The 21468-nt window shown below is 46.0% G+C and overlaps 1 protein-coding gene across 1 annotated transcript in view; it reads left to right on the forward strand.

Moving 5' to 3' along the window:
• The window catches only part of LOC133399702 (pleckstrin homology domain-containing family G member 4B-like), a 43684-nt gene that overhangs the window by 20327 nt on the left and 1889 nt on the right, over nucleotides 1–21468 (forward strand). Inside the window, exons 3-25 of the mRNA XM_061671442.1 lie at nucleotides 2454–4360; nucleotides 4469–4663; nucleotides 4874–4994; nucleotides 5185–5278; nucleotides 5765–5851; nucleotides 7253–7369; nucleotides 7445–7543; nucleotides 8314–8465; nucleotides 8568–8706; nucleotides 8809–8931; nucleotides 9774–9971; nucleotides 10261–10931; nucleotides 11158–11586; nucleotides 13633–13882; nucleotides 14835–14924; nucleotides 15956–16070; nucleotides 16129–16238; nucleotides 16749–16919; nucleotides 17048–17225; nucleotides 17469–17585; nucleotides 19739–19984; nucleotides 20155–20384; nucleotides 20575–20630. Coding sequence (XP_061527426.1) covers nucleotides 4342–4360; nucleotides 4469–4663; nucleotides 4874–4994; nucleotides 5185–5278; nucleotides 5765–5851; nucleotides 7253–7369; nucleotides 7445–7543; nucleotides 8314–8465; nucleotides 8568–8706; nucleotides 8809–8931; nucleotides 9774–9971; nucleotides 10261–10931; nucleotides 11158–11586; nucleotides 13633–13882; nucleotides 14835–14924; nucleotides 15956–16070; nucleotides 16129–16238; nucleotides 16749–16919; nucleotides 17048–17225; nucleotides 17469–17585; nucleotides 19739–19984; nucleotides 20155–20384; nucleotides 20575–20610 — 3987 coding nt within the window. The 5' untranslated portion in view covers nucleotides 2454–4341 and the 3' untranslated portion in view covers nucleotides 20611–20630. The remainder of the gene's footprint in view (nucleotides 1–2453; nucleotides 4361–4468; nucleotides 4664–4873; nucleotides 4995–5184; nucleotides 5279–5764; nucleotides 5852–7252; nucleotides 7370–7444; nucleotides 7544–8313; nucleotides 8466–8567; nucleotides 8707–8808; nucleotides 8932–9773; nucleotides 9972–10260; nucleotides 10932–11157; nucleotides 11587–13632; nucleotides 13883–14834; nucleotides 14925–15955; nucleotides 16071–16128; nucleotides 16239–16748; nucleotides 16920–17047; nucleotides 17226–17468; nucleotides 17586–19738; nucleotides 19985–20154; nucleotides 20385–20574; nucleotides 20631–21468) is intronic.

Consider the following 21468-nt stretch of genomic DNA (forward strand, 5'->3'; position numbering starts at 1 on the left):
GTCCCCCTTTCTGCTCCAAGTGTGATTCTCCTTCTCCCTGTCATCACGATCACTCGTGTTGTGTCCCAGAGGGGTGTGGCAGAACTGAGTCACACGGCTCTGGAGACAGGCCGAGACCGTTTGCGGACAGTCGTCCCAGATGATAATTCAAGGATAATGAGATGGTGAGGGAGGAAATAAACATGCAATGGCAGATACAGAATCAACAACTAAGTTACACAGAATCTACTGTGTGCTTACTACATGATGCAGATCCTACAATTCTTAAGGCTTGCGGAGAAGAAGGCGGGAGTCATCACATCGAGATACACGCTTGTCGTCTTCCGTCCGCGCTCTTGCTCAAACGACCTACACACATACCAATATTGGGTCTAATTTTCCACCTTTCTGATCGGCATCACCAAAAATATAGGTATCTCCAAATTGTCAGTCAGGCCAACAATCGTAAATATTAAGTTAAATATGTTCAATATTTACGATTGCAAATCGTTATGCGTGCGGCCAACAAGGAGTTTGGCCAAACGGGGTTCTGGGTTTTTACAGTATACTGATTTACAGTAATGCAGACTCGCTGACGTGACCTGCCACCCCACCACACCCCGCCTCTTAAAGGAATGCATCTGCATAAACATTACAGTATTTTTATACAATTTACGCTTGCTATTTTTTGTGCATTAAAATACGTTTACAATGTGTTTACAATGCCTTTTAATACGTTTAAATGTGTTGAAAGCATGAGGGAGGGGCATAACTCTTTTTTTCCTCATTGTGTGTGGGTTCTCACATTTAAATAATCAGAAGAAATGTTAAAAGTCCATATTTGTGTACCCCAAATTAAGCTGTGCATGCATTGTGCCATCAAACATGTTCGATTTGTTCGTTGAAGATGATAAACGCTCGTCAATGTTTACCAAAATATACTGCATGCACTTTGGATCACTCAATAAACTCAATGGCAGTGGGGGTGTTGCACTGTTTTTTGTTAATTTTTTTAATATAAATACTGTCATTTACAACCAGGGGAAGCTGGAGATAGTTTTACAGCAAACCTTTCGGTACATAAAATATACTGATGAGCAGTTGGAGGAAGTCATGAGATACATTGCGGTAACCAACAACTATGCATTTCTAGTTTCAAATAAAATGACTCACAAAATACAAGGGTACCCTTCTTTTTCCCTACTTTCCGCACTTAGTTTAGTTCACTGTTTTTAAATGAAGTAACATGAAAGTTCTATCTAAGAAAAACAAACAGTTCAGACATTCACGCCACGTGTCATCACCCGCACATCACCCATTCCGATGCCGTACACCTCGCCATCGTGTCTTGACATACATGCATATACATTAATGCTGAGGTCGCTCGCTGGCTAAATAAAGTCAGGCCTAAATGTGGGAGGAGGTCAAAGGGGTCAAAGGAAATGTGAAACGCAGGCCCCGTGGCAGCCTAGAGAGGAGCCACCGCATTGACCCTGTTTACTGGGATTGTTTGGCTACATTTTTGACGGTGAGCACCAACTGTCTGAGCTTGCTGAGTTGTTCCCTCAACAGGTGGCAGACCTGTGCTATTTAACAAAAGCATGAGGACTCGGCTCGCCCCGGGCATCTAAGTGGTTTCCTGTGCTTTGTAAGTTCTAATTAATAGTTGCTGTTTTTTCATAAAAATTTGAAAAGGCATCTAATTTTTGCCAATTATGACTGCCGCCTGCTATGTAGTCGTGCTTGACATAAATATCGTTTTGTGGTCATTCCATTAAACGTGCCTTGTTTCCTGTATTCCTTCAGGAGTGCTTGTGAACATTCTCATTCATCCAGGTCATTTCATTATCAGGGCATTGATTCGATCACAACTGGACTGTTCTGGTTGTCTTGGAAGATGTTTTGCCTTTCATCCCAGCAGACTTTATTAGTTCATTCATACAACAAGGCTTAGTTAGAGGAGTACTAAGCAGGCTAGCACTGTTGGACTCTCTTCCACTCTGGAGTTGTCTCCAGTGAGAGGCGCCGAGTGGGTATACGTATTGGCCCCCCCCCCCCCCCCAGCTCGGTGCCACGATGTTGTGGTTCACCCCGGTGTACGAAAGGATACCCTCCCTCCGCCTTCAGGTGGGGGGGGACGGCTCCTGACTCTTGTTTGTGACTATGCGCCAAACAGCAGTTCATAGTCCTTAAACGGTGCACTGGTGTAAAATTAAGAAACATTTCTATAAAGTAATACCGCAGTGGTCGGAAAAAACATAATATTGAATTAACTCATTCGCTGCCATTGACGGATTTAGAAGTCAAATATTCATGTTAACTTGGAGGGCTAGCAATTAATTAACTTCTTCATTCTTATTAGTTTTTTGTGTGTGTGTAATGCAGTGTCCAAATATTACATTACTTACTAATACTACTGCTTACTAATACTTAATACTCTTATCTTCACTCTCTCGTTCTACTCATTCATTTAGAACCTGTTGTTGGTGCTGTCGTCATCCAGCTTGTTCTTCAGTCACGTGACCTCAAAGTGACATCTTTCTGTGAAGCAGACATTTGGCTTTGTGGTCTGCAGCCCCTGGAAGAGGAGGCTCTTTGAAAAGAAGCAGTCAAGGAGACCCCGATTGTCATACAATTCCAACGCAAGCCATTACCTGCGGACTGTAGACCAAGATGAGATCCGGTTACTACGTGAACCGGAAGCCGTGTCTGACTTAGTGGGTTTACCACAGATTGCCCAGAGTAGCATGGCCTCTCCCCGTCGTCCATATGCTCCATCGCCTCCTCCCTCTCCTCATGCTCATTTCCCTAATAATTCCTCATCAGGCGCTTCCTTTCGTCCTTTTCTTTCAAAGGAAACTGCAGCAAAACAGTATCGTGTAACTCAACAGACTTCCTTCTTACCATCTTTTTCACGGCCCCCTTCCTTCTCGCTGGAGACCAGAATATGTCCGGCCAAGCACGGCATTGCGGTGTCTCTCTGCCTCGTGGATCCTAGCACCGCTTCCTCATCCAAACTTGCCAGTGACAAAGATACAGAGACAGAGTCAAAGCCTATTGGCTGGGTGTCCCCGAATACATGGGACAGCCGCTTAAATGCGACACAACTAAATACAAGGATGGAATTTTGCAACCCTACAGCTAAGTGCAACGTTGAAGATAAGAGCGCGGTTGAAAATACAAAGCAAGTAAGTCGGTTTTCAGACCAGATAGCCGTTGAGGCAGACCACATTGATATTTTGCCGGCAACCGTGCTTTTTGGATGCACTACATTAGCAACAAAGGAACAGAAATCAGAGGTGCAAATGCAACCAAAAACACAAATGGAGTCTCGTATGCAAACCCAAGGCGAGCCAAAGCCACATAAAGAACAATTAGTCATGCATTTACCTAAGAAAACACAAGCACACAGTCACGGTAGAGCGGAGGCTACTCCATTACAACATGCAAACATGGCAGCTGAACCTTCTTCCCCTCTCGACCATTCCCAATCCCATCAACGCGACCCTGTTACAGCTGAACCTTTTCAGTGTGTGGGCACTGTCCACTTCTCAGAGAAACCCTGCACCCCATGCATGACCAGGAAACAAGGGAAAATTGCTTCCCAAAGGTGTCGTCATCGGGAATCCTACAGGGCCGCTCTCCAAAATCCTGTCATTGTTCTGCACGAGAAGGCCAGAGCGAGGATGTTGGGCGTTGTGCAGGAAGATGTGGAAATATCGCATCACAATGACAGAAGGACCCCAACAGAGACTCTGAGCGGTGGTCCTCACTGTCATGACCAAACACTTTATGAAAGTGGGACGCAAAATCCACACCCTTCCAATGCCAGCGGTACTGTCTGTAAGGAGTCAGGAGAGAAAAACACTGCTCCATTTTGGAGAGCAGGAGATACAAGCCCTGTTCTCTGTATGCCCGACGACCCCGGACAATGTGACGGAAGGCCAGAATTCCAAACTCACAGGACCACTGTGCCTTTTCGGGAACATTATGACTCTGACATTGGCTTACAAATTGGGAATGGAACAAACAGTGAAAAACACCTCAGCTTATCATGTAGTTGTTCCGAATATCCCAAACCTTGTGAAGGACCACTAAATACACCAACTCCCACCGGGCTGAGTCCAACTGTCTCTATGCACGTTTCACCACCGAAGAACAAACAGGGAATCGGATGGAAGATGTTCCTCACTCTCCACTGCGGTGGTCGACACCTCACAGAAGTGCCAGTTGGTCCTCGTTGATGGTGCAAATGTCAGGAGGGGCCGAAATGATGACACCTGTTCCGATGTGCCTCAGCTTCACGTGGTCAAGTATAAAAAAAGCACAGCCTTTCGATTAGTTTCGCCCAAGATCAATCGAATGAAGATGGCCATTCCAGGTAGATCACTCGCCAATTTGATCTTAACCATAGATTTGAAAAATAATATTATTTGTGGGATAAATAATAAGCCCTATCATCCATAAAAATGTCCCCATCCTTTTACAGATGGGGCAGGTAAATCCACCCCAGGTAGAAAGACGGAAAGCTCCTCGCCAGATGCTTCAGTTTCAATTGCAACAGAAGTTCAGAGGAGCCCTCAGCCATCCTCTGCTCACCACGGTCACAGACCGGGCCACCTTCCTCTAGGATCTCCAGATCCCAGAGCTCACCCTCTATATCAAGGCATAGCAGCGCTCACAGGCAGGTTCCAACATTCCTCCAATTCTCTGTCCATACATAGTTCTTGCACTGAGCATAAACCTCGCAAAATAGTTAGAATAAATACTTTAAGGTAATACGGGCCGTACATTTTCACCTGAACTAGATGATTTCCCTCTTTCTCTTAATATCTGAAGGAGGGGTTACATTTGAGACACACCCCCTAATCTTTTATTTCACTGATCCCTGCAGGAGGCAGAGACCGGGCAGGTAAGGCGATCACTGAGCTGTATGGAGACCACCAAGGATGGCGATCTAATGTGACCAGCCGGCAGCTCTTGGAGATGTTACTTTACTTCCACACTATCATCAGGTGAGGCCTAACAGAGCACTGGCAGAAAAGCATTGCATTCGCTAGAAATATATTGGTATTCGTGGTAATGACACTACACAAACAACTCTGTCCAGGCTTTTTAGTGCAATATGGCTAAATGATCAAATAAGTTAACAATAATAAGGAGGGAGAATGTAAATTGTGATGTGTCTTGTCCATCCATCTTAAGGAGAGAAATCAGAGAAGCTGGGATGACCTTTATTTTTGATGCCAGGAAATCAAATCCTCTTCCGCAGCTGTACAAAGCCTTGATGACGCTTCAAGTAAGAAACACGCAATCATCTGAACTGCAAATTTGACGACTAAAGTTCAATGACAGAGCAAATGATGTGTCTTGCTAGGGATTAATGAGTCATTACTTTTTCTAAAAGAAAATCAATGGGCAGGTTGTGGTTGGAAATCGTTTCAAAGCGCTTCCCAAGTTTAAGCATGGGAACACTTGCTGCGTGCTGTCTGGGCATTGCTATGATTTGCTGTGATGTCATACTCCCACTTAGTTTATTTAACATTTTGGCTTGGCGAGAGTATCCAATGCTCAGCATTTTACATCTTAAGTAGTGCATGACATATAACAGATGACTGTACAATTAGTAACAAAAAAGATAATTGTTTGTCACATTTGAAATGCAGTCAGTTAGCACAATTGTTTTGTTTTTTTTTAATGGATTTTACTGAGCAATTTAAGAGTGCAGCTTGTAAAAATAAATCCAATAAATAATAATAAAATAAAACAATATGATTGTATGCAGGAGCACTCTCCCCAGGCAGTGAACAGTTTGGTGCTTCTAGTGGCTAAAGAAAGCAGCACCCGGCCAGAGAAATGTCCCACCATCCAGGTTAGTCAGTTCATATACTGTGCTGAGTTTTCATCGTTTGTTGGCTAACAGTTTATTACAAAAAAAACAAAAAACATAACCCTTTATGGAGCAAGGAATCATATTTGGTAAATTAAATATGTATTGTAACGTTTGCCCCAAGCCTCAGGAAGGCAGCTGTAGCCAATTCGGAAAGGATAATTAATATCATGAAAGAAGAGTAATCCATACTGTTTTGTAATTATTGAAAAAATAGAGAGTATATATATTTTACAAATGACTGTTACTGACTGAAGTAAAACAGATTTCTGATGTACAACCTTTTTTGACAATTTTTCTCAAGAAATAATTTAAGACCGTTTGCTGAAAAACGTCCTTGCACTTCCGGTGCCTATTTTTCCAAAATAAAATCGTCTACAAGGCAATTTTTAATTTTGGAAGATGACTTTGAAATTATATGAAAGTGTTTTGGGATCACAGTTTGGGGGATATTTAGAAGAAGAAGAATCACCTTTTATTGTCATGAACATGCACACGAAATTTGTTCTCTGCATTGAACCCATCACAGTGAACACATACACATGTTAGCGGAACACGCTGGAGCAGGGGGCAGCTGAAGCGCCCGGGGAGCGTTTCGGGGTATCAGTCTCTTGCTCAAGGACACCACAGTCGTGAGTCCGGGGGATGTCGGCGGATGGTCCGGTCGGGGTCTTGAACCTAGGTCCCCCACGGTGGCAGGCGATGAGCTTAACCATTGGGCCGCGGCTGCCACTGTTTAGGCTTTCCACCCATCCATTTTCTGAGCCGCTTCTCCTCACGCGGGTCGTGGGCGTGCCGGAGCCTATCCCAGCTGTCATCGGGCAGGAGGCGGGGCACGCCCTGAACTGGTTGCCAGCCCATCGCAGTGCACATAGAAACAAACAACCATTCGCACTCACAGTCATGCCTACGGGCAATTTAGAGTCTCCGATTCATGCATGTTTTTGGGATGTGGGAGGAAACCGGCATGCCCGGAGAAAACCCACGCAGGCACGAGGAGAACATGCAAACTCCACACAGGCGGGGACGGGGATTGAACCCGGGTCCTCAGAACTGTGAGGCTGACGCTCTAACCAGTCGGCCACCGTGCCACTGTTTAGGCTTTAAGCTATTAATATTAATATTGACATCTCTAAACAGATTTTATTTATGACGGTCTTGGTTTTGGAGTTAATCGATTTCCACAAAACTTTGTTGCAGGTTTGGTGCACGGGCCAAAGAATAATCCATTCTATATTGGGTTGGATCTCAATAACAATAAGGATACGGTTTTTCAGTTTGCTTTGAATTTTGGCAAAATTATAAATTAAGCCCGCCCTGACTGTCCTCTTGCTCATTTATCCTGTGAAAAGTTCTTGTCTGTTACTTTTTTGGACCACACAGACTGAAGTGGTGACATCAATGAAAGCCCTGATGAAGCTGGTGGAGGAGAGTCACCGGACCTTCCGTCTGGACGGAACATTGTGTCACAACCATCGTGACTGGATGGAGCTTCATCAGGTGAGGAGGCAGGTACATGAAACTCTTTGTGTATCAAATCATGTGACACAATGACCACATCTTTGACTTTTCTAGAAACTCTTTCCATTTGCGTTGGATCTTCATGACGCCTCCAGTCTGCTGCTGAGGGCTATCAGTAATTTAAAAGCTCCTCAGAGGACGGATTCTGTACAGGTACTGTATTGCCCGTGTTTTACTGCAGTCAAATGATGTCATACATCAGTTAGTTAATGAATCAATCATTAGTTGCACTTGACCCGTTTGTCAACATCTCAAAAGGTGGTGCCCCTCTCTCCCCTGCACAAGCAAAAAGAAAAAAAACAAAACAATCCAGTGACCTAATTTTTAAGAATGCAAACATGATTAGGTGCAGTTACAAGTATCATCCTAGAGAGAAAATGTTCATATTCAGCCATTTTATTTCGTGAAAAAAGCATTACCATTGAGATAAAAAGTAGCTATTATACCGGACCGCATTCCAGAGTGCACATACCACAGTTTAGGAATCCATGGACTATACCACATGGATCTTCGTTCTTCAGCCTACTAAAGACATTTTGGTTAATTGTAGGGTTCCAACTGCATGGTAACGGAAAGATGTTGATGCTGTATGGATGAGAAAAGCTAGGTCCATAAAGTCATGTGGAAGTCATGTTGATGTAGAAGAACGCGGCCCTAATCCCTTCAAACACCTTTGGGGTGAACTAGAACACAGACTGGAGCAGAGACAACATCTGTCTCAGGTCCCTCACAAATGTCCTAGATAATTGGCAGAAAATTCCCAAACAGTCCAAAATCTTGTAGTAAGTCATCCTAGAACATTGGAAGCCATTATAACTACTTTCTGTTTGTGGAACGGGCAGGTGTCCTCAAAACATTTGCCCATCTATTGTACCATTGGTGTAATTGGTCAGTCGGTTATGAAGTATTTGTTTGTCCTGCAGACTGTGCAGCAGTGTATGAAGGAGCAAAGGACTCTGATGCGTGATGTACTGGAGGACAAGCGCTTGGTCGGCCTGCAGAGGGAAGGCGGGGCCATCCTGGTGAGGCTGAGAAAGGAAAGTGACCTCAGATACCCTCACTGTGAGGGCCTCAGGTGGGCATAAAATGTACAGTATCCTGTCTATTTCATATACTGATTATATTTGTGTCAGTAGCAGCTTTTGACTGTACTAGTGTGGCTTTGTCCTACACGCAGTGACGCTGTGGACTCACTGACCAGCCTGTACAACCACGTGGAGGAGCAGGTCCACGTGCTTGTACAGAGCTCCAACATGTCTCTGGAACACTTGAAGTATCTGCTGCAAGTCAGAGAGATGGAGGGACACGTCACGCAAGTATGTGAAGATGTTGGACTAGACTGAAATAAACATTTTGATTGCACAGTCATCTTAATGATGCATGTGCCTGAGAGTAAAACCGTCTTTCCCTTCACAAAGCTGCAACAGTGGTTTTATGTAGAGGGAGAGCGCCATCTGCAGGCAGCTGAATCGGTGGAGGACTCCGGAGACCAACTGGAGCAGATCCTCAACAGCTTCACTGCTTTTCTTATAGAGGCGAATGTGAGTTTGCGTGTGGCCATGATGACCAGTACAAGAGTCTGACCTTTAGGGGTGCTCAGCCCCCTAACAGAAGCATGTTAAGCATGTAATAACAGTGCTTCATGAAATCATTGTGTGAAATGAGTTTTAAAAAACACATCCATCCATCCATTTTCTGAGCCGCTTCTCCTCACGCGGGTCGCGGGCGTGCTGGAGCCTATCCCAGCTGTCATCGGGCAGGAGGCGGGGTACACCCCGAACTGGTTGCCAGCCAATCGCAGGGCACATACAAACAAACAAACAACCATTCGCACTCACAGTCATGCCTGCCGGGCAATTTAGAGTCTTCAATGAATGCATGTTTTTTGGGACGTGGGAGGAAACCGGAGTGCCCGGAGAAAACCCACGCAGGCACGGGGAGAACATGCAAACTCCACACAGGCGGGGCCGGGGATTGAACCCGGGTCCTCAGATCTGTGAGGCTGACGCTCTAACCAGTCGTCCACCGTGCTGCCTTTAAAAACACAAACCTAGAAAAAAATGGAATCTAGAATTTCCTCAAATAGTGTCTCTAATCGATGCAGTGCCATAATTTATTGTAAGGTGAACTACATAAACGTCCCCCCTCAAAAACAAAAACAAAAAAATCACATTTGGCACCACTAGGTAATAAACTTTATTATAAGCAAGTGTACAATTTGGTTTGCTTTTCTCTGTACGAGTTGTGTTGGTGGGACGCAGATGACTGCATGAGCTTCGTGAATAGTGTGCGAGTTGCCAAGCGCTCTCTGCAGTTGAGCGCCGGCCACTGTTTGAGGTAATACAGTACGTCATGATCTCTGAACCGCTCCGTCTCCTCGCAGGATCGGCGACACCATGCCGTGTCACTGGCACAAGAGGCCGAGCACCTCCAGCAGGCTGGGATGTCTCACCCGGAGACGCAGATGTTCAGCAGCCAGGTCTGCGCTTTCAAATCGGACCTGGACGACTTCCTGTGTAGAGCGGAGGCATGTGGCAGGGAGCTGCGGATCACGGTCAATGTGTGTGATTTTTGCGAGCGGGTAGGTTTGCACTCAATATGTGCAATCAGGATGTCAAACGTAGGGATTAGGTGCAAATTGTTCAAACAAAAACCCTATAGATGCTGACATTTAGCGGTCTATTCACTTTTTAAATGATCTAGTTGGCGTTGCAATAACTGTGTCTAAGGACCTGTCAGTCACAGGGGCGACAAAGACACAACCATACACACTTACATTCACAGCTTCTGATAAATATGAATTGGCATGTGAGTGCAACAAGTAAAAATGTGATTTAAAAGTCTAATCTTTATTTCATCGTTTTCAACAGGCTACATCTCTGGCTGTTGAATGTATTGATTATCTGAACCAGAATCAATCCAGAATCCTTAAAACCCACAGCGGTAGTCCATGGACAGCACCTGTCAATCAAACCCATCAAAACAAAGACCCTGGACCAAGCGTTGAACACGCAGCGCTCATCTCTGTCCCGAACACCAACACAGCTGTATCAACGTCGGACGACAGCTCTGCCCTCCAACTCTTCCGGGACAAGTTCCTTCAGTTCAGCCTAGAGAAATTTCAAGAGGTGAGGGCCCAGGCCAGTACCCTGAGGGGCTCCAGGGGAATGAGGGTCTGGAACACGGCGTGGCTGCGGTGCCAGGAGGCCCGGCAGCTGCTTCAGGAGAGGATGCAGGGCACCGCCGATGAGGTCTTCGCCTGTCAGCCGCATTGTAGTGGCTGTTGCGGGCGTCATTATGTGGATGTCGCCAGCGCTCAGACAGCACCGCCCGGTAGTCTGGTGGTGCAGTCGACTCCAGGGCCGCGGCACCCGCAGTGGGAGAGCATTGTGTCAGGGGCAGTGGATTTAAAAAAAAGAAGGCCCATCGTGGGCAAGGGCAACACAACTCGAGCTGAATGTAACATTACCATCAAACCTGAAGATAAACGTGATAATGGTGGCAGCCACAGGTCAAGGGTCACACCAAAGTCATCTCACAGGTATGTTATTCACTTTATTAGAGGAGACAGATGAACCAATGATGTAACGATTATGATGCGTATGTATGTACCACCACGCTATCAGGGACCTTGTTTACTGGGTACATCTCTTAAATGATTTCATCCATACGCACGCACAAACGTGCCACCACATTCTCTAAGTAGATTGAAAAAAAAGATCATCCTGCTGGGGACAACATTGACCTTCATTTTATTCCCCAAACAGGTCAGCGAGGAAAGCGGAGCGCGAGACGAAGGCGAGCAGGGCGAGAAGTGATCGCGATGCCGCTGCTCTCTCACAGTCTCACGCCGTTGGCTGCCAGTGGTTTCCGTGGGGACGAGGCCTGCGAGCCAAATCCCGAGACTTATCCTCGACAGCAGGAGAGGCGCCCGGGTCTTCCGCGCCTCCGGACGAGCGGGATAGACCGTCGTCCTCCTGCTCCCACTACGGTCAGCCATCTTGTCGGATCCTCCAAGAGGCTCAGAAGTTTCAGATCTCCCGCCACGGAAGCTTCTGCTCCGAGGACTCCTGCGTCGGCGGCCGAGGCTCGGAGGGGGCCGGGGCTTATCTCTGCAAACACTCCAGCCTGCCCACTGGGAGGAGTGAAGGAACGTTTTGTTTGGAAAGTCCACGAGAGAGCACCGACAATGCTCTGTAAGTCGATGACGTTTATGTTGGAGTTGTGTTATTCAGGGATGAAAGTATTGAGTGTTGACGAACATTACATTTTGGTTTCTAATCTTGTATAATCTTCTTCATCTTCAAGCTTACACTGAAGTTGTACAGGTATTGTTTCCTGATTTTTCATGGTCACCTTTCTTTTGGTATCCCAAGGAGATTCACTGACAATACTCATCAAGGGCTGCATTCCTAAAGATTCTTTTAGCTCACAGTAGTATGGGGCGCAGTCGAAAACAAATTGAAATTCACGCCAAATCGACAACAAGGCTTTAAAGCCTGAAAACGCAAACATTTGAAAACATGTTTCATCGTGTTGAAAATGACACAACTATTGTTTCCGTGTACTGTAAAGGCTGAAAACAATGGTCTTTGAAAACGGAGCACATGAATGTGCTTCAACAATCAGACTTCAGTGAACGGTATTCGAAAATGTGCCTTTCGGCAAGTAGTTGCTGGTGTTTCTATGTGGCTGGTGGCTAGGCATACATACTACAGTGTCATTTTTTTTTTTTGCATAGCCACTGCAACAGAGAATTTGGTCAATGTCTGAAGATTTTGATTGTTATTATGTTTACTAGCTTGACTATTTCTAGCTCACACCGCACCTTAAGAGTATTTTAAGACAACTCACAGAACATTGATCTTATTGTAAGGAGAACTATACAACCTTCATACAGATGACATCATCTTTGCTTGATTTACTACGCTGTTACTTTTGCACTTCCCGTATGTTATACCATACTGCAATTAAATTGGTTATTGTCGAGTGTATTTAAAGAGGAATTTTGCAGTGTTAAAATTGCTAGCGAGATTTGAAAGTAGCCTCACTTGACTAATCCCTCCCCCCTCGAGTCTCTGGCCAAAGCCACGCCCCTTTCTAACATGGACGAGTACGATTCTCAAACATGGCCGTTCAAAAGCTAGCATTAGCACTGTAAAACAAGGCGCCGTCAGTCACGGCTGCTATGGGAGTAGCATGGCTTCGTGGAAATGAACATTAAATGTTAGCGGTTTCAAGTTCTACTTTTTCAAATAATATAGTGTAATATAATCAATAAAAAAATCAAAAAGATGTTCTGAATCGTGTCTGATGGTTGAGGTCCGTTCGCTCTGCTTTTGTTTGCTAGTCTTATGCTATGTCGGCAAACGAGGGATAGCCAATTTATTTTCATTTTCGGCAAAGCTCCTGAAACCCAAAGTATCGGGTCAGGGGGTGCGCCGGTGATCAGAGTGTGCCCGTGAGTGAATGGCAAATGATTGACACCGCGTCAGTTACACCTTCTGTCTCCGATTGGTTATTTCTCCTGGTTTGCTGTGGTTTGTGGTTCCTTAATAATCTAATTATTAAGATTATTCTCCGGGCACTCCGGTTTCCTCCCACATCCCAAAAACATGCATGCGAGGTTGATTGGAGACTCTAAATTGCCCTTAGGTGTGAATGTGTGCGCGAATGGTTGTTTGTTTCTATGTGCCCTGCGATTGGCTGGCGACCGGTTCAGGGTGTACCCCGCCTCTCGCCCGAAGATAGCTGGGATGGGCTCCAGCACGCCTGTGACCCTTGTAAGGATAAAGCGGTACAGAAAATGGATGGATGGATGAATTGCAAATTTCTCCTTTAAGGGCCTTGGTTGGTAAGAAGCAGAAAGCCCAACTATAGTTGAATAAGGAGCACCATCCTAAAATGTCAAATATCCCTTTGGCAGCATTGAGAACGACTTGAACATTGATGCCATTGCACCAGTTTCTACGAACATACTGTAAATGTCATCTTCTGATAGGTGCAATAAATCATACATGGCTCAAATCAATTATTCCAACCACACAGGGAAAGTTTGAAATTCATAACTAAAATAAGTCTCCTCGGTTATTTAGTGTAAACAAATTCAGCTAGCATGCAATATGCACACAGTATATAATCTATTGTGCTATATTTGCTTGTGTGATGACTTTATTCACAATTTTTTTATGAATACAGCCCCATTTTTCCATTTTCCATATTTGCCTTCTTCGTGTTCGCAGGAGGTTGCAGCGTGTCCTGGAAGAGCTGCTATTCACAGAGCGGGATTATGTCCGCTCGCTGACTTACATCCTGACTCATTACCTGCCCCTGCTGGACGGGCTATACGTCCCCCACGACCTCAGGGGCAAGCGTGCCATTATCTTCGGGAACCTGCAGAAGCTTCACGATTTCCACAGCCGCTCCTTCCTACCAGAGCTGGAGGCCTGCCATCGGGATCCTGCTATGGCGGCCCGTTGCTTTCTCAGACATGTATGTTGGTAGCCGCTCTATATTCCATCCATCCGTCCATCCATCCATTATCCGAGCCCCTTATCCTCACGCGGGTCGAGGGAGTGCTGGAGCCTATCCCAGCTATCTTCGGGCGAGAGTTTTGGACTGTTTGGGAATTTTCTGCCAATTATCTAGGACAGTTCACGGGTAAGCCCTGAACTGGTCGCTAGCCAATCGCAGGGCACATAGAAACAAACAACCGTTCGCAGTCACATTCACACCTACGGGCAATTTAGAGTCTTCAATCAAACTACCATTTATGTTTTTGGGATGCGGGAGGAAACCGGAGTGCCCGGAGAAAACCCACGCAGGCACGGGGAGAACATGCAAACTCCACAAAGGCGGGGCCGGGATTTGAACCCCGGTCCTTAGAACTGTAGAGGCAGAGGCTCTAACCAGTCTTCCACCGTGCCGCCCTGCAATGAGATGATATTAGCAAATATACTGTACTATGGATGGGTATTCAACGACATTTCCTTCCTGAATTAATTGAGAAAATTCATCAAATAATCTCTAATTTTGTAATAAAGCATAAATATTCTTGAATTATTTTGATAAGAGGCGGCACGGTGGACGACTGGTCGTGGTCGATACTTGTCACGCACATGAGTGGCCAGTATTGGTCAACAACAGATATGCAACTAGTGCAGAGTGGCGAGACTACGACAGTGTGCGCGCATAATGTATAATTGGCCCGACAGCGATGTGACTGCAATCTCAAGACAAAATTGGCAGCATGTTACAATGGAATTGTAAGTTTACTGTTTAAGAAGTTAATGGCAAGAGGGAAGAAGCTGTTGGAATGTCTGCTCGTTCCAGTTTGCATTGATCGGTAGCGCCTACCTGAGAGAAGGAGCTGCAAGTGGTGGTGGTGACCAGCACATATCAAATCTGGATCTTGGTGACACTGTGCATTTCTTTCTTTCCACAGAGTGACAGTTTTGGCCTTTACGCACTCTACAGCAAGAACAAACCTCAGTCAGATTCCCTGATACTGCATCGTCGACATGACATCTTCAAGGTCATTTTACAGTATGTCTTAATCCAAACATAGGCGTAGCTGTTTTGTTTTGTAAATGGCCGAGTGCCTTTATTTCGGTGGTTAGAGCACCTGAAGAGAAAACCACGCAAACAACACACAAAGAAACATGAGAAACCAAATCATCTGATCAGTCATCTGTGGGTGCTCGGCTCACGTGACCACAACCCTTCGTGCCACATGTGAGAATTTTTGGGAACTTTAAGTTTAAATCTTTGTGGTGCTTGACCATAGTGCTTCCACAAAATGTATGTCATCGTTACGACTCGCATCTTTTTTTTTTTTTTGTACAGAGCAGCTACATGTTTCCTTTAGAATTTAGTTCAGCACACCTAAAATGAATTTTCCACATGAATGTCACTGCAGCTCATTTAGGCCAATTCAGAAAATAGGCACCAGGATACTTCCAGGTGGCAGAACATGAGTGACTACCGCTGACCTGAAGAAATCCCGCCGGCCACTGTAGAGAGTCAAAAACATTGTCGGTGATCTGAAACTGAAACATTTACAACAAAAACGTGTTTGGGGTTGTGCTACGAGATACACAGTACCTGCCAGATATGGTTTCATCATCACAGCGAGGGTGTAAATGCCCAGCTGAGTAGACGACAGCACACTATCATTTAGCATTTCATGTATTGCTGTCTCCTGAATTCATTTTCCATTCCCTAATGGTAATATGTCTGAATTTCCATCACATCTATTGTTTAATCAACCTACAGTACGTTAGGCTACCTGTTCAAATGTAGATTACAGCAGGTGCTGGGGCTCCCTTCCAAGCAATCCACCTCTTGTAGCATCTTATTTTCACCTGACCCTTTACTCATTCAAGGTACAGTGGCAGAGCAGAAGGCAGGCCAATCAGACATGTTTCCGTGTCAAAAATGAAGACTTTCTCTACCACCCCGCAAAAGAAAATCATTCATTTGAGACATTAACCCGTCACTGAAGCAATTCTGGTTGTGTTACGGTTCTGCCACAGTCCCTCCACGCGTCTTCACCTATGTCCACAGAGGAAGCAGCAGGAACTTGGGGACTCGATGGACTTGTCCTCCTACCTACTGAGGCCGATCCAGAGGATCAGCAAGTACAGCCTCCTGCTGCAGGACATTCTGGCTCTGACCGCCAGCTACTGGCCGCAAGACATTACCGATGACGCCGCGTGTGTCCGCGATCCTGAGCTGAGCAGCGGAGAGAAGGGAGCGGGCTGACATCAAGGCTGCCGCTGACCTGGTTCGCTTCCAGATGCGTCACGGCAATGATCTGCTCACCATGGATGCCATCCAGGACTGTGATGTAAGACGTTACAATGGCGATACAGTGAACCCCCGTTTATCGCGGCCGATACATTGCAGGCACTTTTTAACACTTGTATTGGAACGCCCCAAAAAAATCATTACAACAAAGTATAAAATGTACAGACAACACCGAGTTCTTCAGAGGGAACGGGAATAAAGCATTCTCAATTCAACGACCGCGTAAATTTGTACTTCCAGAAGCATATCGAGGAGTTTTATCTTCTCCAGAATGGTCAGGATCATTTGAAGATGAACTTGAAAGTGTTCTCCCTGAGAATGCACGATCTTACCAGCGGCCAATTGAAACCCATAAATAAACGATGGCCATAAAGTGCAGCTTTTTTGCAAAATAGCAAGAATTTCCGCGACAGACAAGGCAAAAAGTACGTGATGTAGCCGGGCCGCTGTAGGTGAACCGCCACATAGTGGGGGGAACACTTCCAAACAAGGTGGTGGTGGTGGTGTTGGTGGTCATTTGATTACCCAGTCGTCTCTTCTTTGCTGACAGGTGAACTTAAAAGAGCAAGGTCAGCTCATTCGGCAGGATGAGTTCACCGTTTTCTTTCGGAAGAAGAAATGCCTCCGCCGCATCTTTCTCTTTGAGCACCTCATTCTCTTCAGTAAGACAAAGAAGGCAGAAGTTGGAAATGAAGTTTATGTCTACAAACAATCCTTTAAGGTTTGGACCACCGAGGCCCGACTTGCTCTCAAACTTCGCTGTGAAGCTTTTGTCTTGTCGTGTCAGACAAACACACTAGGCACAGATCTCGTCTGAATGAGTCTCTTTGTGTTCTTTCTTTCGCCCAGACCAGTGACATCGGGATGACCCATGACGCCGGCGTGAGCGGCCTGTGCTTTGAGATCTGGTTCCGCAGGAGGAAGAGCGAGGACACCTACACTCTGAAGGCCACCAGCATGGAGGTGAAGAAAGCCTGGACCTCTGACCTGGAGAATATTCTCTGGGATCAGGCAGCTCACAGTAGAGGTATCAACTGAATAGGAATAAAATGTCCATGCATTCTGCTATGGATCTGTCCACCTGTTCTTGTATGCATCTATCTTTGTGTCCATACAGGTATATTCCTCTGTCCATCTCTACTGTATCTGTCCCACTGTCTATTGATCGGTCAATATGTTTTCTCCATCTTGCCATACTCTTGTCTGTTAATCCATGACGTGACAACACGATAGAAATGGTGTGCATTGTTGACTATGTTGCGTGTTGCAGAACTGAGACTGCAGGAGAGAGTGTTCATGGGGCTGGGCCTCAAAACATTCATGGACATTCAACCTAGCGACGCTGCCATCTGTGACCGGGACGTCAGTGGCATCCTGCCTGGGAGACGTAAGAGCCGGGAACATTTTGCAGACAGTACATTTACTGTGGTCGCCAAAAGACTTGATCTATTCTCTTAGCTGTCCATGACGTTGGTCCTGACTCAAATACTGTATCTGAAAATGTCTCTGGAAGGAATTGCTGAGGCATTCGGCACAGTGATTAAAGCCACAATAAGTATTAATTGTACCGTAAAATGACTTTCATTATTTTTTTTAATGTGCTCTCAAGGACATGGCGGTATTCGTTGATAGACAGAGGATAGCAGGCCCCATTTAACAATACATTTGTAAAATTTCGTCGAGATATTGCTGGTGAGCAAGTACAAATGCACAGAGGTGTAAAAAGGGGGGCCACCACCCCGGTCTGCCAATCCAGCCTCACCGTCCCTGATGTCCAATACAACCCCACAACATCCAAAGGCGGATCTCATCCACCCCCAGGGTCCTGCCACCGAGAAGCTTTTTAACTTGCTCAGTGACTTCAACCTCAGAGATGGGAGAACCCGCCTCAGATGCTGCTTCCTCAAAGGAGGAATGTGTGTCAGTGAAATGAGGAGGTCTTCGAAGTGTTCGGCCCACCGACTCGCAATGTCCCGAGTTGATGACCCCTCCTGAGACGCCGTATAGTTGACCAGAATTTCCTTGAAGCTTCTGGAAGTCAGAAAGCGTGAGTTGAAACTCCCTCTGACAGGGGACTGTGCCAGACATTGCCAGCAGACCCTCATAATACGTTTGGTCCTGCCAGGTCGGACCAACATCTTCCCCCACCATCGGAGCCAGAGCTCCACCACGTGGTGATCGGTTGACATCTCCACCCTTCTCTTCACCTGAGTGTCCGAGACATGCGGCCGCAAGTTCGATGACACGACCACAAAGTCGATCACCGAACTGCAGAGGGTCTCCTGGTACCAAATGTGCCTATGGACACCCTTATTTCTGAACAAGGTGTCCGTTATGGACAATCCGTGATGAGCACAGAAGTCAAAAAGCAAGAACGGAAAAAAAAATGCTTGGGTTCTGATCTGGGAGTCCGTTTCTCCCCATCACGCCCTTCCAGGTCTCACCGTCGTTGCCCACGTGAGCATTGAAGTCCCCAGCAGGAGTGCTCTCCAGCACCCCCTCCAAGGACTCCAAAAAGGGTGGGTAATCTGAGCTCCTGTTTGGTGCATAGTTATAAACAACAGTGAGTACCCGTCCAACCACCTGAAGGCAGAGGGAGGCTACCTTCTTGTCCATGGGGGTGAACCCCAACGTACAGGCTCCGAGCCGGGGGGGCAATAAATATGCCCGCACCTGCTCGGCGCCTCTCACTGGGGGCAAGTCTAGAGTGGAATAGAGTCCAACCCCTCTCGACGGGTACCGAAGCCCGAGCTGTGTGTCGAGGTGAGCCCGCCTATATCTAGTTGAAGACTCAGAAGCCACCAGCTCAGGCTCCTTGCCTGCCACAGAGGTCTCGTTCCTCATCCCTAAAGCCAGCTTCTGTAGCCAAGGATCGGACCGCCACCCAGCTCTTTACGCACCTGACCCCTTGGGGAAAAGGGGGACCCACGTTGCCTCTTTGGGCTTTACGCAGCCGGGCCCCATGGCCATTGAGTCCCACCTCCGGGCCTGGCTCCAGAGGGGGGTCCTGGTGACCTACGTCCAGGCGAGGGAAAACAATGTCCAAATGTTGTATTCATCATACGGGGGTTTGAGTTGTGCTTCATCTGGTCCCTCACCTAGGACCCGTTTGTCATGGGTGAACAGAAGTCCCAGACAACTTATCTCCTGAGATCGTTGGGACACACAAACCCCTCCGCCACGATAAGGTGACAGCTCAGGGTGGGAGCCCCCCTACCCGGCCTCACCATTGGCCCCAGCAGTTGCATGAGACAGGGTTTCTCAAGATGGGCTCATTTCAGTAAGACCAGCAATAGTGTTGTGTAACTGTTGAATCTTGGGGTATTTTGGAGAAATCATGTCACAGATGTGTTGATAGGACACAAGGAAACTGTTGTGAAATTGTGAAAAAAAGCTTCATACATATGATGTGTAATGTTTTAACTGCAAAACCGGTATATCCAAGTCAGAAGTGGAACACAATACCGTCGTCCATGCTTGTGCCCACTGAGCTTCGTCTTGCTCACTGACGACGACTACTGCATGCTTGTGTGTCGTCAGTCCCTGTGGCGTGTCGTTCACACAGGGCTCTAGAATACGCTCGACCTCACTCCGCCGGCTCCGCCTCCACGACCCTCAGCCAATCGTCCTCGTCGTCGGGCCGCGGCTCGCTGTCGCCGGCCGGCTACCCCGGACAACCGGCCTCCGGCCCCGCCCCCGACGGCCTACTGCACAATGAGGTCGACGCTCGTCACCATCTACTTCACCACGACTGTGAACGCTGGAAAACAAGCCATCATCCGCTGAGTGCGTTTGACAAACACCAACTCAGAGTAGGGCTTCACGATTTAGGAAAATAATCCATCTGATTGGATAATAAATGTAATAAATCAATTTAATGACCAACATGAGATGAAATCAGCCCTACCCCAAGTTATTTTTCCAAACTACATTTTATGACTCGGTATAACTTGCAGACTTGGCGGACGCCACAGATTCATCTGAGGAGAGCACCGACGTGTTCTCCAGCGACTCCGAGCGCGGTTGTCTGTCGGCCCTCGGCGGGGAGGTCGTGGACTCCGCGTCGTCGCTGGGCTCCCGCAGTCCCGGGGCCCGCACGTCGTTGCGTCAGACGGATAGCTCGCCGGCGGTCAACAGGAAGAACGGCGCCGTCGAAGCCAAGCCTCCGCACCTGGCTGATGCTCAGGTACATCGAGATGCGGATCCAGATTGAACTCGGTTTGCATACACGTAGTCATTTTCTTTCAAATTGGATAAGCTCTGACAAAGATTATATTATCACATTTAAAAACAAATGGACCATTTTTTTTTATACTTTTCATGACATCATAAAGTGTTCTGAATGAAATAATGTGTCCTTTTGCGTTGCGCGACAGGGAGATGTGCCGATAGGAAAATCAACAGAGGTTTAGGCCTGGATTCCCAGGACACGGTAAGCCTGTCGTCTTAATTGTGGCTTGAAATTGTGACGCCAACAACATAAGTTGGATATATTTTTTAAACATCAGTTATTTTGTGTGCAAAAGACAGGTCGCCGTTTTGAATACATATTTAAAGTAAACCTGATTGTCCTTTTCGAGAGAAAAAGTCATATTATAGCCCTCCTAGGGACGGGCAATTAATATTAGCTATAAATGCTGTGATGCTGTACATTAGAGATTTGTCCCTCAATTGTCTATGTCGTCGCATCGGTCCCAATTCAAATGAAACATGAAATCAAATATTACGGGAACAAAATATTGCCAATTTTATTTTATTTTTTCTATTTTGCTGAGATGATGTCAGGGCAAGAGAGCATCGACTGGAGTCCAGCAGTCTAACAGCCTCTGCAAAGCCAATTGAGATTGGATACAACAAAGCCTAACGTAGTGGCAAAATGGCGCAATATTGCAAGAAATAATGTTCAGAGACTAAAATAGTAATAATATTAACAGAAAAAAAGGTGTTATATTTAAAGATTCATCAACGAAGGAGCATTTTTTTCCTTTTTTTTAATTATTATTATTATTATTTTTTTTTTTTTTTTTTACAAGAGCAGGCATACAACTATGAGAGAAAAACTGATGTAAGGAGAATGAATTAGTAATATTAAGGGGAAAATGTTTAGGGGTCAATCCACCGAATTGGTGCTTGTTGTAACTCTCAAAAGAAACTCTAAATATAATAATACACTCTAAAAACAAACTCTCAATATAATAATACACATTGAAATACTCAAAATGTGTATTGGCCCGTCCGTCTCAGGCAGTTATTTTTTTGTTTTTGTTTTA

This window comes from Phycodurus eques, chromosome 1 (assembly GCF_024500275.1).
Source record: "Phycodurus eques isolate BA_2022a chromosome 1, UOR_Pequ_1.1, whole genome shotgun sequence".
NCBI lineage: Eukaryota > Metazoa > Chordata > Actinopteri > Syngnathiformes > Syngnathidae > Phycodurus > Phycodurus eques.